The sequence below is a fragment of the Egretta garzetta genome, unplaced genomic scaffold, assembly GCF_000687185.1.
Source record: "Egretta garzetta isolate BGI_Z169 unplaced genomic scaffold, ASM68718v1 scaffold516, whole genome shotgun sequence".
NCBI classification, from domain to species: Eukaryota; Metazoa; Chordata; class Aves; order Pelecaniformes; family Ardeidae; genus Egretta; species Egretta garzetta.
The window spans coordinates 265,779-285,114 of NW_009259983.1; the positions used below are offsets into that span (position 1 = coordinate 265,779).

The 19,336-nt window shown below is 35.4% G+C and overlaps 1 protein-coding gene across 4 annotated transcripts in view; it reads right to left on the minus strand.

Moving 5' to 3' along the window:
• DCAF6 (DDB1 and CUL4 associated factor 6) overlaps window positions 1-19,336 on the minus strand; it is a 73,344-nt gene that overhangs the window by 9,815 nt on the left and 44,193 nt on the right. For all 4 annotated transcript variants that reach the window (XM_035895993.1, XM_035895994.1, XM_035895991.1 and 1 more), the window contains 5 exons: window positions 18,004-18,109; window positions 14,175-14,290; window positions 13,276-13,359; window positions 12,779-13,100; window positions 1,463-1,601 (listed from right to left, as the gene is read on the minus strand). In XM_035895993.1, coding sequence (XP_035751886.1) covers window positions 1,463-1,601; window positions 12,779-13,100; window positions 13,276-13,359; window positions 14,175-14,290; window positions 18,004-18,109 — 767 coding nt within the window. The remainder of the gene's footprint in view (window positions 1-1,462; window positions 1,602-12,778; window positions 13,101-13,275; window positions 13,360-14,174; window positions 14,291-18,003; window positions 18,110-19,336) is intronic.

The window sequence follows — 19,336 nt, forward strand, 5'->3', positions numbered from 1 at the left end:
TTTTCCTTTCTGACAAAGTAAGAATCACACTTAAAATACACTTATTAAAAAGATTGCCAAATTAACTTCTCAAAAGTAAGGAAGCACCAGAATTATTCAATTTGCCTGCATAACCTTATTTCACTCTTTTTATATATATGTGTGTGTGTGTGTGCGCGCATTAAAAAAATTCATGTTCATGTAGTTGACAAGACATCTTTATCCCTTGGCTGCTCAGGTGTATAGGAATCAAGACCTCTCTAAGCTGTCTCCTTCACAAATTTACAAGGGCAATACCATCAGCCCTTGCCTTGCAGCAAAGAGGATACTGATAAAAAAAAAAATTAAAATGGAGTTTGCCCTATAGAAACCAACAGGGAAAATTACATCATCTTCCACTGTGTGCATTTCTCATCATAGGTGCTCATGTGATACAAAATCAAAAACACCAACACACATCCCAAAGAAATCAAACAACAAAATCCATTAAATAACATATATATTAAGACATAGGCAGATGGAGACTGAATTAAGATCACTTAGGCAAGCTTAGTTTAATATCGCCTAACTGCAAAGTGCTGGATGCTATGACTTTAAAGTTGGTTTTTTGAGCAATTAAAATTAATTTCTGAAATACAGTGCAAAATTCCTTGTCAATTATGAATTGCTTACATAGACTAAAACGTGCATTTACTGAGGTATTTTCCCCCAGTGTAATCAAAGCCATTCACACAAACTCTAGAAAATGCTTTTGGAGGTGGAGGCACTACTCCTCAGATCATCTGCAAAATAACACACTGGCTATTCCTACAAAATACCACCTGGTACTCAGAACTTCACATCTTCAAAATACTGTAAAAAGCAAAAAAAAAAAAAAAAAAAAAAGACACAGCAAGGAAAACAGCATTTGTTTCTCACGCACCACTGCTTTACTAACACAGTAACTGCACTTTTCCTAAAATACGGTATTTTGTATTTAAAACAGTATCTAGTAGTTAGATTATGATTCAATAACTAGCACTATTTCCTTTTTTAAATTCAGAGATGTCAAAGCTCTTCAGAATAAGGATTTATTCTTCACTTTCCCTTCCAAGCTGTTCAAAATTATTATTTAATCTTTACCTTTAAAGAGCTTGGAAGGGAAAGTGAGGATTAAATCATAATTTTGAAGGTAGGCACATTTTATGCCACTTAAGCTGACAGACAAAATGAAGAAGTAGTTAAGAAAAATACGCAAGATTTCAAAGGAAGTTAAGGGGAGAGTCTTAAACTCAGGAAAACTTAAATGCCTAACATCGTGACACATGAGCCACACTAATTTTAATTTCATTTAGAGCAAATTATATGGCTTCCAACTGAATATACAACAAAAAATGCTTACAATACATTACAATATCCTTTTTGGCAAACATATAAATGTGGCAGCTACACTGATTCAGTCCATAAAATCTCTACAGTTTCCAAAACAGACAAAGATTTGTACCATTGTTCGGGAGTTCCGATGACCTTTATAAACCATCTTTATTAAAGGACGTCTAATATTCAACGTTTCCAGTTCCTCCATTTCTTTTCTTTCTTTCCTCCTTCTGAAGAGCTCCTGAATGCGGGCAACAGCAGATCGTCTATAAATTGCAGACAAAGAGAACACTACTGAAATTCCATCTCTAAACACTGAAATGGGCTATCAAGGACTATAAAATAATAATTAGGCACTCAAACACACTCTCCATAAGTTTGGAACAGACATGAACATTATCCCAAATGTAAAATTACAGACTTTAATTTTTTCCATCCTGGCTTAGAACAAGAATAGCATGCAAGACGGTAGAATGTCAAGTGATGCAACATCTTATTCCCTCTCTGAGGAATAAACTTCAGCTGTTGGCAAAATTCACATGCTATTTTATTCTTCAGTGCTGGAGATACCCTCCACCCATAATGAGGTAACAAAATTCTGAAGTGAAAAAGCTATGCTAAACCAGAAGTTTTTAAAATTTAAAAAGTTATTAAGGATCTCATGCACCTTCCAGTGTGATTTGGGTTTTCCCCAAAATTTCATTAAATGTACTTCTCTTCACTGTTTCTGTATGACAAGACTCAAGATTTAGACAGTTTAAAAAAAAAGTTTCTACTAAGGCAAGGGATTATTTGAGATCAGTTATTGTAGCAACTATCCCATGCATTAGCAGTGGGAGACATAGCTGAAGATTTCCTATAATAACAGAGAAAAATTAGTTAAATATATTTTAGTTTGTGAATGTTTGATTCCAGGAATCTGCTTTTGGTTAACCTATGAAAAGACCCCGATGCCAAGTTTTTCCTGTTTAGCTCTTAAGTTTGCAGATCCCCATAATTCCAGCTATAACCAAATGGTCACATCCAAGCACCTGCACCTAATCCTTTTTCTTCTGTTATTCCATGTCAGGGTTGCTATTAGCTTTGAGGTCCTGAACACAGTCCAAGGGGAATGTCACTCTCAAGAAGGAGCTGGTACAGATTTTAGCAGAATGCAAGGAGTCAAAGTATTACAGGAATTTATATGATCCTGAAAAATAAACTGAGCCAGAACTGAATATATTTGCAACCTCACTACACTGCTACCAGAAAGCTAGTAACCTGAATTTGTCCATAAGTAATATGCTATGGTGTTTTAGTCACTGATCCTGGAGACTCTTGCAACAAGTCCTGTTTTCCAGAAAAAAACCCCATCAGGTCTATCTCATAACTAATTCTCTTGGCCAGTGATCTGCTTAGATTTTTGTTTCATTTTTGTCATAGGAGAAAGTTGGACCAAAAAAAAATAAGGTAAAGTAAGTCTTATCCTACAGCTAGGTAAAGAAGGAAAATGAATGCAAGTAATGAGTCATTTAATACAGATTTTAAAAAAACCAAAACCCCCCAAACTGTCATACTAAGACAGATCATCCAATACAGCTAGGCTTTTTAAAGATATTTTAATACTTATTTTTATAGAAACTAGATTTGTAAGCACTAGCCAATAGACCCACTTAACAAAGGACTATTTTATTTACATTCCTTAGAAGTTTGTCTAGCAAACAATCCCCCCCAAAATAGACCACTACTACTTCCTTTGTGAGAGTTTTCTATCGCCTCAAAATCTCTTATCGAGGCAATTTTCTATTTCCTCCTTCTTACACTTCACTAAATAAATATACTGTATTTGTTAGTTAGTCCTTGTAATATATGTATATATTCTCAAATTTAATCTTCAACTGATTTAAAAAGGTTCTTCACAAAGTCTTCATACAATGGAGGAAAAAAAAAGAAGCCCATGTTCTTTATTTACCGTGCTTTAAAGATCACAGAATTATCCTCCTCACCGGTTTACTTCCATGTGAAGGAAAAAGGGTGGCATGTATATGACAGGCTACATAAAACACTTACAGAAACCTTAACAATTATTTGTACATATTTGGTTTTGTAGTTGTTTTTAAAAAAAGATGCGGTTTGTGTGAAAAAGTAAAAGCAAGACTCATGTAATAACAACTACTCTGCTCCCAACCCCATCAGTGATCACACAGCTTTGGAAACAGCACACGTGACTCGTCAGCACTGTGAGACCCTTTTGGCTTCAGAAGCATGCCTGCTAGCCTTACACCTATCACTTACTATGATTGCTATTTGAATTTTTGGTGTATTTATCCACATTAATTAATTAATAAAAGATGTGCAGTGAAAAAGCCGAGAAGTTAAACATCATTAGGATTGACAAAGCTACAGTAGACTTGTCTAGCTCCTTCACAAGGGTTACTAGCTAGATAGCAGTAACAAATCTTGGGATTAGAAGATGGTATTAAAGTAACTAATTGGTAACCCAGTAGTTTCTTGCATCATTTTTCATCTTGGCATCCCTAGAAAAATTAATCTCCTTCTATAAATTCCCCTAGGCTTGAATGCAGACATTGCAAAAAACCTCTCAAGACTATTCAGCAGTCAGAAGCACGCATTTTTACATAAAAGCAGAAGCACAGAAGCAACTTTTGGTAAAAACTGTCTTTCAACTAAAGTCACCTCTGAATTTAAAATTCCGATTTTGGGTCTTATTTTAGAAGCCATGAATGGATCAGTATTTAGTTATCTTGTAAAGTCAATGATTACTTCCAACAAGGAGAACGCAGCCAACCACCCGTGGCTCTAACTGTGATACTGTTATCAGGCATTCCAGTAAGATACTGCTAAAAGCAGGAACCTGGCAGAGGCAAGTCTTCTCCAGAAAAGAGAAGTATGAGCCCAATCTAATGACATTTCAGAACAAAGAACATTACAGGAAAAGGGATTCTCTTTGAGAGGTATAACTTTTCCATAACTACAGATTTTCTATACATTTTTTTAAGTCACACAAAAAAATGTTAAAAATGCAACATACTTGTTTTCGTGGCTGTATTTTTCACTTGTATTTGTGATAAGCAATTCCTGCCTGTGCCAGCATAACCTTAGTAGCCCAATAACTTGAAGCATCAGCAGATACAGAAGCGCGCTGTGCAATCCGTACTGGTCTGATGTCCAGCCTAAGCTAAGCCTGACTGTGAGCTGCTACTTCCCTTCCAAGCACAAGATGTCAGGTAATGAAATTCATGTGCACTGTGTTGGCACTCCTCAGGCAACTCCATCAATTGATACAATTGTATTATCTGCTCACATTCAAGAATCAAATAATGAAGATGCTTGAGAAATACTGGATATACATTAATGTTACGGTACAGAAAACATTAGGTCTTCTGAAGCCAATGAAACCGAACTTTGTTTTAGTTATGCCCTTATACTGTAGGTAGTACTCTGACTTCAGAATAATTCAGTACAACTGTCTGGTCTGTAGATACAAAGCCTTTTTAAGTGTGTTTTGCCAAATTCTGTGGTACCTTAGTGCAATACCTTACAATAAAGTTGGTGTGTGTAGTCTTAGTAAGATTGAGCCCAAGATGATGTATGGTACTTTCATTACTTCACTGTAATGTGCCTTGGGGAAAGGTAATTTTTAAATATTTCTTCCAAAACTAAGAATACAGATGGGAACCAGAGCACAACTCTTCCCCTTCTGATCAGTTTTAAAGTCTTCAAAGTCAACTGTTGTAAACATTAATTATCAAAAACCCATTTAAATTAAGCCCTAGATGAGTGGAATAGGGATTTAGAAATGAAGACTTTATATTCTTTCAATTAAACATAGGTTCAAAAGAAAAAAAACAAAGCCCAAAACCACAGAAATCCTGTGATGCAGACTGATCCACAGCTATGTATTATACAAAGAGAAATGGAAAATATGTAAACATGTAAGTTAAGTCTTAACAAAAAAATTGTCACATAGTGCATTTTCTGTATGTTTAGAAATTCTGAAGTGTTGTAATTTTTAAACAAAAATCTATGCAATTTGCACAATTAAATAACTAGTTTGTTTCTTAAAGCACAATATGTCACATATTGCTCTTTAAAAAGATTTTTTTTTTTTTTTTTCCTGACAGCGCTGCAGACCTCAGTTCCCAACCTATGTTACTCAACAATTTCTGGCTAACTAGCCCTGCATGTTTTAAAACAACTATGCTCATCTACTAGTTAGAAGACAGACAGGCAAAATTAATGATACATTTTTCAAAGGAGGGAAAACTGAAGAATTATCCACCAACTGAATCTGTAAGTAACCTACAGGAATTCTGCTGCAAACTTTTTTTCCACTGGAGGTCCAGATGTAGTGCCTGCCATAAAATTAATCTGGTACCCTAGATAAGCCTGCTTCTTCCAAACACCACTATCGCAGACCGATCATCTCCCGAGCTAGGCTGCAGCAGTTGGCTGTAAAGCTCATGTGTACTTGCTTCCTTTTTCCATCCCTCTTGTCTCAGCTCTGTGTTGAGCTGAGCATTGATTCCTCCAGTATTAAGGATTTTTGTCGCTTCTTAAGTTTCCAAATATACTTACACACAAACATTGTCTCTTTTCGCTAAATACCAGAAACCCTGGTTCCTTCTCTTCTACTCTTTCAAGTTAAGGTATTGTTTTTTCCCCTCCTGTTGCCTTTTTCTCATTTGAACTATTTTCCCTACCCAAAACAACTGCAGGCAACCTAAGGCTTATAGCCATGAATTTAGAACCTATTTCTCTGATGCCTTAGGGTCATTTCTTCATTGACTGTGTAGAGGAATCCACCTGCCAGCTACCATGCTCCTGCCCAAGAATTCCAAATGTGAGTCTTAACAAGCTGGCTATCATCACCCAAGTCAAGCCCGGCACAGGAAGGTGACTAATTAATAAGCCATTGTAAAGGTCTTTACCTCAACCCACGAGTTCTCTCACTATTCACCCTTCTTATTTTCCTCCCCCATCCTACTGGCAGAGAGTGAGTGAACAGCTATGTGGGGTTGAGCTGCCTGCCAGGGTTAACCCACAGCCATGATATTAAAATAGATCCCTTACCTAAATATCAAGATTTGATTATATTTCTGATTTTAATTACCAAATAACCATGTTCCTTTAGAAGCCTCTAAACCTATGGAAGAGATTTACTACTGCTGTCAAATTTCAAGCGTTAAGATTTAGTTCAAAAACAAGGCCAAAGCCGTCATGTTAACGGCACACTGACTCTGCCCTAAAGCCCATTATTTCACTGCTGAACATATAAAAAGAAATGTTTAGCATAATGCACTCCTAAGCCATTTCCCGGCCTTCCAACACAATCAATGTTTCCACTATTCTCAGCTACAAAACATTTTTAAATTTTTGCCTGATATGCCGCAGAACAATGAACATCTGAGAAAAATATACTCATAAAAACTTCTATGCTGAATGCATCATTAATTTTTATATTAAATTTATAGCAATATGAAACAAATATTCCCATGGACAGTGCTGAAGGGCTAAAGAACTCCATGGTAAATGTGTTTAATGTAGAAAGAATGCCTATTGTGAAATTTAAGTACAAAAAGTACACAGATTCCTGACCCTTTAAGAAAGTCGCAGTTAAATCCACGTATTCCAATTTCAGCTAAGATTGGAATACAAGACAAAGAAATACACATCTGCACTATTTTCCTGTAGGCATTTAAAATACAGGACTCAGGCTAAATCTTTTATGAAACCACATCCTGGGTCTTTTCCTTTCCAGCCACAAAAAGCCAAGATGTTAATTTTCATCATTAGAATTATTTTGTGCCATTTCCCCTATATATATCCTCTGGCATTAAATCACAGGAGATAGTTTCTCCCTCCTACGATGTGTGGCCAAACACAATTGCCCAAATTGCCTTATATGTTCTTACAATTAATTCAGTCAAGTATTTCAATGAGGAATATAAGACCAAGTGACATTCATTTAACTTCATTGAAAGAAATACTGTATAAGATTTAGTATGTATCTTGCTAAATATGTATTATCAAATATAGCTTTAATAATTATGCTCAGTTCCATAACCTTGTTCAGGAAAAAAAATATTAATGGTCTTTGATACATGTATTCTTATATTTTTGTCCAGAACTGGGTGTTCTCTACTACCAGACAAAGCAAGTCAGCAGTGGCGCATGCAAATATAACACGTTCCTCAGCAGCTGAATAGAAGAAGGTATTTGCTTTTCCACAAACTACACACTTTTCAAATTCCATTAATTTCTATGGCACACAATAAAAAGGTTAATGGGTTGTTAAATGTATACACTGCCATTTCTTTTCAATTTCCATGCAATACATGCAGCTAAATATAACTCAAGCAATATGCTCTGTAATTCATAGCATTTAAAGTATAGCAATTCTTAAAATGCCAGTTAGATATGAAAAACAAGAACCTGATAAATCCATTATACGGCAATAAAAAGGAGGAGGGGAGGAAGAAAATAATTAATTACCTCATTATTCTATCACCTATCGCTGTTCCTCTGATATTATATCTAGTAAAGGGAACAACAACTGAAGTCATTCAAAAATGCTGGGTATCATGTTTTTAAAAGGTTAGCATCTATTACAAGAAGTGCTCTACGTATTCCAACTGAGAAGACTCCTCCTCAGTGTGTTAGTATATGAGACTACTTTCATTTCAGCAAAAATAGTATTCAGACTACATAACAGTACACAAAGTTGATCTTATAAAATGCAGTAATTCTTCATAGATCACAGCAGAAGTGGAAGCAGCGGCATAATCATTTCCATTTTACATTCGTATTTGTTTGAAATTTTAACCTACAAGTTTAACGTTTTCCAGGCTTAGCCTCTGCTCCTAGATCAGCTTCTGTCAAAGTCCAAACAAAATTAATTCAGTCATTTAAGTAGGAAAGCAGCCCTCAGAGAGTTGTTTTGACTAATTTGTGAAAATTAAGATCAATCCATTAAAACTGCACTCTCTGTGCATGAAGAACATACATTTTGCACAGATTTTTTTTCCCCCACAAAGTACGGTCCTAAGGCAAGCCATATTATCTATCTTTGTTCAGCTAAATTTGCTGGACTTAGTAAGTTTTAAAGAAGATACGCTATGCACATAGTTTGAGACTTAAAAACCTGCATATCTCCTTGTATTTGTAAGAGAAGGGATCTTTTCCTATGGCTTCCCTAAAATGCCCAGAAGGTTATTTTCTCTGTTGAGTATCTAGGTAAACACTGCTCTGCTGTACAAAACTGGGTTCATTTTTTTTTAAATTTAGAAATAGTCTGTGCAGTTCCTTACACATTTTGTTAAAAAGAACGTGTATTGACTAACGCAATGACAACAAAAAAATTAAATAACTAGTTAGCTTCTTCTAGTCCCTGATCTTCACCATTCCTGTAGTGATGCTCAGTGGCTATGGAAATGCTACAGAAAAGAGTCAGGTGTCACATTCGCAATTATTTCTTTCAAAGAAATGTCCTGTGTCAAAACTATTCCTAACTGATTCCTAGTCAACATTCAGCTGACTTAGCCAATTTATCAACCAGAGGATTGTGGTATTTTTACACATTTTGCCACTACTATTCTAAGTCCTTTTCAAAATATTAAAGCCAGTGCAAACTTTGTGTTTCTGTATCTGCTGCATCGTCGTCCCTGACAGTTCAATTTCAGGTTAGCTGGGGAGAAACTGATCTGTCCTCATTGTGTTCTGAGATTTATAAGCATCCACAAAAAAAGACTATGTCCCTTGTATCTATTCTTAGATTATGTCAGAGAGAGAAAAAGACCCAATCCTTGGTTTGAAAACATTAAAAGTTGGATTTGTACCCAAACAATGTTCAAATAATGGAAGCTCTGTAAACGTTAGATTTGCAAAATGGACAACATTCTATTCATAAATCTGAAATCTACATCCATCTTACTAAAACTAAAGTGAGACCAGCGGAGCTGATGTAGCAGGAAGTTCTCCATTTATTTAACTGCAGATACTGTCAACAGAGCTATCAAAAGGGTATTGCTGCCACTTCTTTTCCTTAAGAGGAAGTTTAAGATCATGATTTCAGAGTACAAAATCAGAAGTCTACCCTTCCCTTCTCAGTGGAGAAAGTTGTACTTTACAGTGGGGAAATGACTCTGACACAGTTTCCTTTATCTTCATTTCCTCAACTGCAGTCTCTCCTCAATATAAACAATAGCTAGTTATTAGGTATATAAAAAGCACAACCTAAAGAAACCTAAAATTCATTGTAGATAAAACTAGTAATGCTGTATAATGGAAAGGGCTGATTAGTCAAACAGCTTTTAGCATTCTGTTTCAGAAGGCCACAGCCTCTTTTTATTTTTTTGTCCTAGAGAAAAATTAGAATTAAACATTTTTTTTGCCACTGTATAAAATAGGTTCACAAAAGGTAGATTATTGCAGGCTAGCCATATGAACTTCTCCAGAAAAGAAAAACAAAAAAGCAACAAAAAAGCCCAAAGCAACTCCCCCCTAGATATTCTAGAGAGAAAAAAAGAAAATCTACTTTATTACTTCTATATTAATGTCATTAATTATTTTATAAGATGACACATTGGAAACTAAATTATTAGATAAACTTGAGAAAATGAGATTTAGTAAAGGAATTGTTAGGTAACACAATTTACTAAGTGAGAAGAGAGAAAATGTAAGCCTATAGGAAGCATACTGGTGGAGTTAAGCACCAGCCTTGAAGGCAATTTCATTTAATAAATTGCTAATAGTCTTTGAGCAAAATGTAGGAATGTACTCATGCAGTGCATTGAGAACATGAGGTTGGGTAACTTTATGAATAGAGAGGGGACTGTAGGACCTTGAGAAAAAGAGGTGGGTAGAAATTCAGTAGTATAAAATTGACAGTCATACACTTCTGAGCTTCCTTCTGGTGAAAGGTAAGAACACGTTAATTAGAAATTACAAAGAAGGAAAGACTTCACTGTACTAACTGATCTTGTGTCTGACCACAAGCCACCACTATGAGACAGCCATAAGCAAGAGAGAAAAAGGATGTAAATGCAGCTCACTTATGTCTCAGATAATCTTCTCTAGACCAAGAGTAACACTCAAACCATTAATCCTAGCAAAATCCAAACAGCGCAGGGTACGTAATTCTGGTCTACCACATTCAGGAAAGAAGGGGAACATGGAAGAGCACCGTGATGGCAGTAAACCCATAAATTTTTACTTTTAAGAGTGAGAAAAACTTGGCACTCTTAGTCTAGGGAGACAAAAGCTGAAAATGGACAGGATGAACATTATTCAAGTAAGTACTGGGCATGAAAAAATTATTTCAATCAAAACAGTATGTTAGCACAAAACAAAATGACTAATTTTAGTCAATTTATACCCATTACAGCAGCAATGTTTTGAGGTAGCTTCCCACTAGTTAAGGGGCCAGGGGGATTTTATATAAATTTGGTTTATGAAAGGGATATATGCTGTGGCATATGTTATATGCTATAACAACTGCCGTTGTTATAGTAGAGAGGACTTCCAGTTCCTTTCACTTTATTTCATACATGAGAGAAATACTACAAGGGCTTATAGCCAGCCTTTAAGACCACCAGTGCCTGCTTTCTCTCTGGAAATCCAAATTCCTTTGAGCACACATAGGATGTCTTACTTTTTCCTTCAGTATCTCAGAGGGCATTTAGAAACTCCTAAGACCAGAAGAACATGAGGGAACATAATATAAACGTGTATCTGACTGCTAAGAAGTTAAACTAGAAAACTTCACTGCTTGCGCACACACAAAAGCAGAACAAAATGCATTAGTCAGGCATTAAACCTGAGTAACAAAAGCCTGGAGGCAATGCTAAACCCGTACTGACTACACAGCAACTTTTGACAGATTTTGGGGAAAGAATAAGGGAGCAGGGGGCTGCATAAAGATTTTATCATTAATTTAGTTGAATGATCTGTCACTTATGATAAATTTATGATTTCATTTATGATAAATAACTGCTACAGGAAGAAATCTCACTGCACAAAAAGAAGGGAAAAAAAGCATCTCAGATGAAGTGTAACTTCATTTAAGCTGTCTCCACTAGTGGGAAATTGTTACAGCTATATGATACCTGGAAGTGTCATTTTTATTAGATTACTACAAAAATTATTGCATCGTAGAGACAACATAAGGTACATAAAGAGAAGCTAAGAATCCTGCTCGAAAACAGAAATGGGATTAAAACTGCAGGGCTTTTCACAGCTTGCTCTTCAATCACTAGATTGTAATGAACATTGGCTTTGCAGTGGAAACTATTTCTGCCATTAGACATTTATCTACAATTACTTAGCATTGCATGGAAAGTTAATGGATTAAGACAGAATCTGTATATATTGGCTTTTTCATAAAAAAATATAATTTAATGAGCAGAATAACTCATGCTATGTAACAAGCAACCACTGACTGTTCTTATTGTCACTACTGACAATGTGGTAGCTTATGACTTTTTTTTAAACTGCAAATTATTCAAAACCTTTTCTATATACAACTATTAAATTCTTTCTGATTTCCAAACAAATACATATTGTAATGCTTCCTGTACAGAATTTGCACTGCTGGTGTAAGAAATTAATAGCACGATAATGCTGCCTTCAAATAGGATATAAGTAAAGCTAATGCATCTGAACTAGGTTACCCAACATCTAAAACAAGTAAAAAAGGTATTTTCTTGAGTCTAAAAATAGAGATATTGCTTAAATAATTATTCCAGCTTTTAAAAAGTCCAAGATTTAAATGAGCAATACCAAACTGGGGGCTAAGTTTACTGAATGGTCAAAGAAGTGTGTACAGCTGTTTATATTTTACAAGCAAAAAATACACAAAGCTTATTAAATGTGTCTTTTATTAATTACAACTAGCAATCTACCTTTTTGTTACTGCTGTATATACTGATATTCAATAACCAATAAAAGGAAAAGGATTACAGAATTTCTCCTTCACAGAAAAAGAAGAATGAAAAATTGAACACATCAGTCTTAATGTACGTACTACAGACAAACACAGCATTGCTGAACAACAGTTAAAAGCTCTTGCTTTGCCAAAGTAAGAACACCTGAAGTACAGTTGAAAGAAAATGTTGGTCCCCGTACACACATTTATGAACTTTCTATATTTATCACTACATGGAAAATAGTAAAAAATGAACTGCAAATACTTAACACCGGGGTATTCAGCAGGCAAGAAATAAGCACAAGCAGATATTAGATCGGTAGGAGCTTGGCTGGCTAGGAGAGAAAATATAGCTGTACATATCTTACATATAGGCAAATCAGACTCAGCCATCAAGCTCTCAGCTAGTTGTCAAAGAACAACTTATTTTAGTTAAGGATACGAGGCACTGTTTTCTAGATCTTCCATTCAAAAAAATGCATTTTGCCAAGCAATAGCAGAGATAAGTATTCCCCTAACCTGTGTCCTGGTCCTCCTCGATACCTTGCCCCTGGGATCAGAACAGGATCATCATCACTATCATCAGTTTCTTGGAGAGCTGAGGTCCTGGTAGAGGACTCGTCTGGAGTTGCAAGCCCTGAGGATTCTGGGTGTGGCTGAGGTTCATCATTTGCAGCAAGAGAGTTGGCAGTGGATTCAGCACTTTGACTTGAAATGTCTTGATTTTCACTTTTTTCACACAAGGATTCTTCCTCTGCATTTCCAGAGACAACATCAACATTGTGGCCATTTTCTTCTGGTTGGATTCCAGAATGCTCAGGACCAGGTTTATCTGATACAGCTAACAGAAAACATTGGGGAAAATAAGTCAGAGCATTAATGATTATAGCCTATTTTAGAAGGCATTATAAATGGTCACAGAAGTTAAATTATACACACTGAGTTTACATTGAAAATTTACTTTTTCATTCTCTACTTCTTCATATAACTATATTTGAAAGAATACAGATACATACTTGCTTCTGTGGTCTCTACAGTTTCATCTGTAGTTTTCAGTTCTTCAGCACTTGCGCCTTCCTTGTGAGATTCGTCAGGAACTCCTGAATTAAACAACTTAATATTAAATCACATGATTTCATTTAGATGCACATATGTAACGTAAGCAAATCTAAATGATACTAGCACTCCTAGATCAAACCAATTAAAGCAATCCCCTCCAAAGTCTACATGTCACTTTACTGAAATCTCAGATACTAATCACATAAAAGTCAGTATATGTAAACCTATCTAGTTGCCCAGGTCAATATATTAACAAAGAAAAAAGTGTTTCTTGTTCCTTAATATACCTAATATCCTACGCTATGAGAACTTTAGCTGCAAAAATAGCATTAATACTCTTGAAACAAACGATCACTTACTGAAATCTATTATTTCTGAAGACAGAAATTAAGTTATCCCTCTATTAAAACGGATTTTTTTTTTATTTGAAAAACATTTATCTGGAACCAGTCATTTGACTTGACTGCCCTTTTGGCAATTAATTGTGCAAGACAACCACATGTAACAAAATACAGTGAAAGCTTGAAAGTAACGTAACAAAATACCTCGCACTCATTTGTGACTGCAAAGTGCAGTTGTTCTATTTTTCAATACAAATCAGGACAGAATGTGTCCTTAAGAAAAAGGAATAAGGGTTTTAGAACTAAAGACAGGATAAATTAATTTTGTTTGTATTTATTTGCAACTACCTCAGGTTGGTATCCTTTTCTTTCCTAAAAAAAATTCATGTTCCATTATGGCTGTATTCTGCCTTCATATGCATGCGTATGAGACTCCCATTGTGTTCAATGGTAGTCATGAACACACGAGAGCAGAATTTTTACCTTAACATTACAGAAATAATGCTGTATCTTACTTGTTTTTTCATCTTTAGGCCCTGACTCTTCTGAGGCTTTTGTTTTTACAGAGTCTTCTTGGCCTTCAGTTTTGCAATGACTTCCACTCCCTCTAGAGCTTGAATTTGTGCTGCTCCTGGCAACGTAACATGTAAAAAAAAAAAAAAATAGAAATAATGTAAATAGATAAGATCATTGCAATAGCACAGCTTGACCATCATCATCTTTCTCACTGCGATCTCACAATGCAATAGCTCATGGCAGTAGCTACAACTAACAACCTTCACAGCAATTTCAAAATTCTCTTTTATTATGTCCCTTGCCACTTATCTCACACTATTCCTCTGCAACACAGGATTCTGTTCTTCCCTTCCTATCTTTTTTTTTTGAACTTCTGATTTCTTCATTCCTCTTCCAAATACTGTGAGAACTCAAAAGCATTTGCTCTTTCACTATTTACACATTTTTTACATGTATAAATGATCAGAGATCTTATTAAAGGTATTACAAGCTGTCAGCTGAGCACTAATACATAATCTTATCCCACCCAATTAAAAAAAATTGATTCAGAGAAAATTCTCCAGGTTCTTCAGCATTAACTATCATTCCTACACCTTTTGAGGCATGGACTTCTGATGTTGGCTTGCAGTCCTCAAAGTTTTGTTATTTCTCAAGATTTACTATAAACTGGTACTTGAGATTTACTCCCCATTCATGTGTAGATAATTACTGTAGGACACCAATTTCTGTTTACAATAAGGAAGCCTATTCCTCAGCAAATATGTTATTCTGACCATCGTGAAAAGTAATGGGTTTAGACTCTCTAGAAAAGACCTTATTTTAGGAAATGCAAAGCCTTGTTCCTGAGCTCTCCCGTTTTCTCCCACATCTGTGTTGTGGCCTCAAACTCAGGCAAATCACTGGACAAAAGTGGAAACAAAGATGAGCTATGAGAATTATAAGCATGATTCTCAAGAATTTAGACTGTATTGTTACAAGTATCTTCTTACCTGTGTATGTTATTACTAAACTGTTTTATAAGCCACATTGCTAGCAGCAGCACAAATCATGCTTAGACTAGATTCTGGAGAATCTAGTCTAGATTTCAGTACTTTTATTTTTTACAGTAAGTAAATATGAGAGCTTTTACTCATCTTGATGAGCAATAGTCTGTTTCATGGCTGAACTGGATTTGGAGTATGTAGAAAATTTTTGTTAGCCCTACAGTATTTCTTCTAAATCAAGAATTTCCAGCATTGTTTCTGAATGGACAGACAAGAAGGGTACTGCTAGACAACAAGTGGAGGATTTTTGCTATTCATGCCTCATATGATATGATCACTTTTATCAAATTAATCACAGTCTAAGCACCAAGATTTTTTTTTGACTCTTCAGAATCTACTTTTTAGCTCAACGCTCAATGCTAATGTACATTCATGTATTACTCTGCTTTAATTTTTACTTCAATGTTATTTTTCACACCAGCAGTTACAGGAAGAGGATGTTTCTGAGAGCAAGATAATACCCTGTGCTTTCGTTACATTAAGCCCTACTATCTGCTTCCATAGCAGGTTCTCTGTTTCCCCGGTTCTCTGCATAACCCTTCTTTGAACCTCTGCCAATTTTAATCGGTTTTCTCAAAAGCATGACAAAGATTGTACACAGCACTCTAAGTCACAAAGCAAAGCAGAGTTGAGCATCAGCAATTTGCATCCTTGGCTGAAGTCTCTCAGCTGGTGACATCTAGGATCATACTTGCCTTTGTAGTAACTGCGTTATATTGAGAATGAAGTGACTGGTAGGTCCACTTCCTCCATTTCATCTTCACAATGCTCCCATTGTGAAGCCATTTCAGATTAGGCTTTTATTATTTGTCTTTGACCGCATCATTTTGTTATATGGAATTGCATCCTACTTCTATTAGTCCACTCTTCAGCACAGTGGTTTTAGTTAGCCTCTGAACTGACAATGCCTTGCAACTGTCCCACTAGGAAATGCTTCTTCCTCTCACTACCCACTACAAAAGTTCCATTAAGTTAGCTTACCACCATGTTCAGTTTCTTTATTGATCAATCTGTCCTGCCTTGAACAGAAGTTCAACATGAGGCAAAGTATCAAATACTTTCTGGAAATCCCGTTTCTCTGTATTACACCATGTACATTTTTAGAACCCTGAATTCTGTCAAATAAAAGGTATTGAGTCATGCACATTCTAGTTCCCATAATTTTGGTCTGTTTCCCATGTACTGCTTGTTTTAAGATACTTTTCTACCAGAACTGTCCTAAAGCCTTGAATATTGCTACCATTAATCTTAAAAAATCATGTTAAGTCCTTCATTCTATATAATACCTTCATTGGTATTATAGTTGATGTTTGTTGTTCACATGGTGCTAACGTTTGGCCCAAGACATTTGTTAAAATACTTGCTATTAGACAGAATTTATACATGAAGTTAAGTTTTAGTAGTTTTCACTTAGTCTCTACCTCCTCAATTAAAGATTTTTGTAATGAGTCATTTTCCTGTCCCTCCTCTCCATTCCCTGTACACTCTATTTTTTCTTAATATTGCTTTTGAGGTATTCGTTCATTCAATTTTTTCATCTTCAGAATCACATATATCATTAACTGAAGTGTAAAAAGCATTTTTCAAATTTTGTTTAAAATAAACACAGAAACAAAGTGTTAATGTTGTTTAATAAAATTTGCTTTCTGTGATACAGTAGAAGTAATACTGTATTATTACATTAAAAAAACCCCACTAGAATAAATGGACATTTGCTAATGCTCTGTTCCTCTTGTGAAATTTGCCTATGCTAAAACATTAAACAAAGATGACTAAAAAACTAAATGCAGAATTAGTTATAAGCATTACAGCAAAACGAATTCTTTCAAAGCTTGCTGAATGTGGACTCTAAATAGAAACACAGTCTGATAGATTGGTTGAACATAACTGTCACAGTATTTCAGATTCACATGGGCAAAGTTTTCATTCTTGTGAAAACACACAGATAACTCTTTAAAGTTTCCAAATTGCCTGCTATGAGCAAGATGTTTTACGTCTAAAGCCACAGCACTTAAGAGTAGGTAAATGCGGAGAGTCTTTTTTTTGCCCAGTAACAAATGCCAGCAAGCATTTCTACTTACTGTCTTCTACAGTAATTTTGAGAACGTAAGCAAAGGAACAGAAGTAAGAGGAGATAAAATAAAGATTGTGGTTGTTTTGGGAGATCCTGAGATGCTCTAGTGATAGACTTCAATACAAAACCAAGTAAGTCAGGCCAGTTAGACAGTATGCGTTTACTATCTGAAAAGGATGCAATCACTGTAGTATCTAAGCACTCCACAAAGTTGCTATCTTAACCATATATATTCATCAACACTTCCAGGCACAAAAATACTATTTTCACTGTTTCACAACTCGCGAACTGTGCCACAGAAAGACTAATTTGCAGAATACCATATGAGAAGTCTGGTAGAGCAGAGAATTACAACTTACAGCGCTAGCCCCTGGATCACCTTTTCATCACTGTATTACCCTGCTTTAGTAAGGTAGTGAACACTAATATTATGCTAGGGTTTGATGAAGATAGCATGTTCCAAATTATGTCAGCATTAAAAAGATTCACAGTAGATATCACCAAAAACCCTCTTACATAAATGTCATATTAAAGTATGACTGTCTTTTACATTCTTAATGCATTAAGGGCTACAGCCATTTCAAATTGTCTGTATACATGTTAAAATATATATACACTGTACAGAAAAATAGTTTATCTGTATCTATGACAGATGAGCGTTACTGATATGTGCTGATCAATAACCAGTCAAAAACAAAATTAACTTCTTACCATTCATCGGTGAAGTCCAGTTTTATTGTGCTTGTTGTCGTTCCTTCTGTACTGTAGTGCAAACTCAAAACTGGTTCACCTGTTCCTGTTCGTGGCTTATCACTCTCTGTAAATATGGGGTTGATAAAGTTTGGATGGGCATCAGTAATCTACATAAAGCTGTTATAATTTTGAAGATTCATTTAATTATCTTAACAAAGGCCAAACATGGTAGTAACATGTACAATTTCTATTTAAAATCTCTTACAGCCCAAGCAAAAAGTTAAAAAGTTTCAGACTAAACAAACAAATTTGCAATGCTTTAAAAATGGCCTAAAATTATTTGTATTTATAAGAGCAAACAAAGAAGATGCTGTCCTTCAACATGCAGGTAAATAAAACTGCAGATAGCAATGTGCATATACAGTATTATACTTTATAAGCAGATTCCTTTTCTAACAAGTATATTAATAATAAGAATATAAAATGTTTTTAGAAGTGGTGTTCAGTCTTTTTTGCCTCAGTAAATACACATGAAAAAAGATTATGAGGTCCAGACACAATTAGTGGTCTAGAAAAATCACCCTCCCCTTTATTTTTGTTTTTCTACTTAGAACCCAGCCAACTACCAATATCTTTGGACCTGCTGTAAATTGTCAGCTAGTTGTCATAAAAACACTGTAAATTCATGTTCTGAGAGCTTTGAGTTTAAAAAACCTTTCACATTATAATAACTGTAAGCAGAAAGGGAGTACTTGCAAAATGAACTATTCACCACGTCCAAAAGCAACAGAAATTAATTGAATTGAAAACCACTGCAAATCTGCCAAACATCTGCTGCACGTGTAGTTTTAAGGATGTTCAGCGGGCTCATTCAAAACAAAACTGCTCAATGACATCCACCCACCCACCACCCTTGAGTAAAATTCATGGTCACAATTTATCTAAATGCATGGCACAATTTCCATTAATATTGAAGTGGGCCTTGGGCAAAAGTAAAAAGTTAATGGAAAGTACCATCAGAGCCTCACTACAGAGATGCCATTCCCTCAGAACTCAGATGGGAGTTTACTTAGTATTAGTCACCACTCAAATGATTGCTAAGTAGCCTATGCAGTCCCGCTTTTCATAAGTGCTGAGCTTTTTCTCTCAGGACTGTTTGGACAAAACCATGCCATTTTTGCTTTGGTTTATAGAGTACAGAAATTTGACCAGAAGTATACTTGCAGTATTGGCAGCAGACTAACACTTACCATAAAGTAAAATCTTCAGATAATGTTTGAGTAAACATCAATGAAAATCTAGCATTCAATTCAAGCACAAATCTACAAATTCCCCTACTGAAAAGGCTATT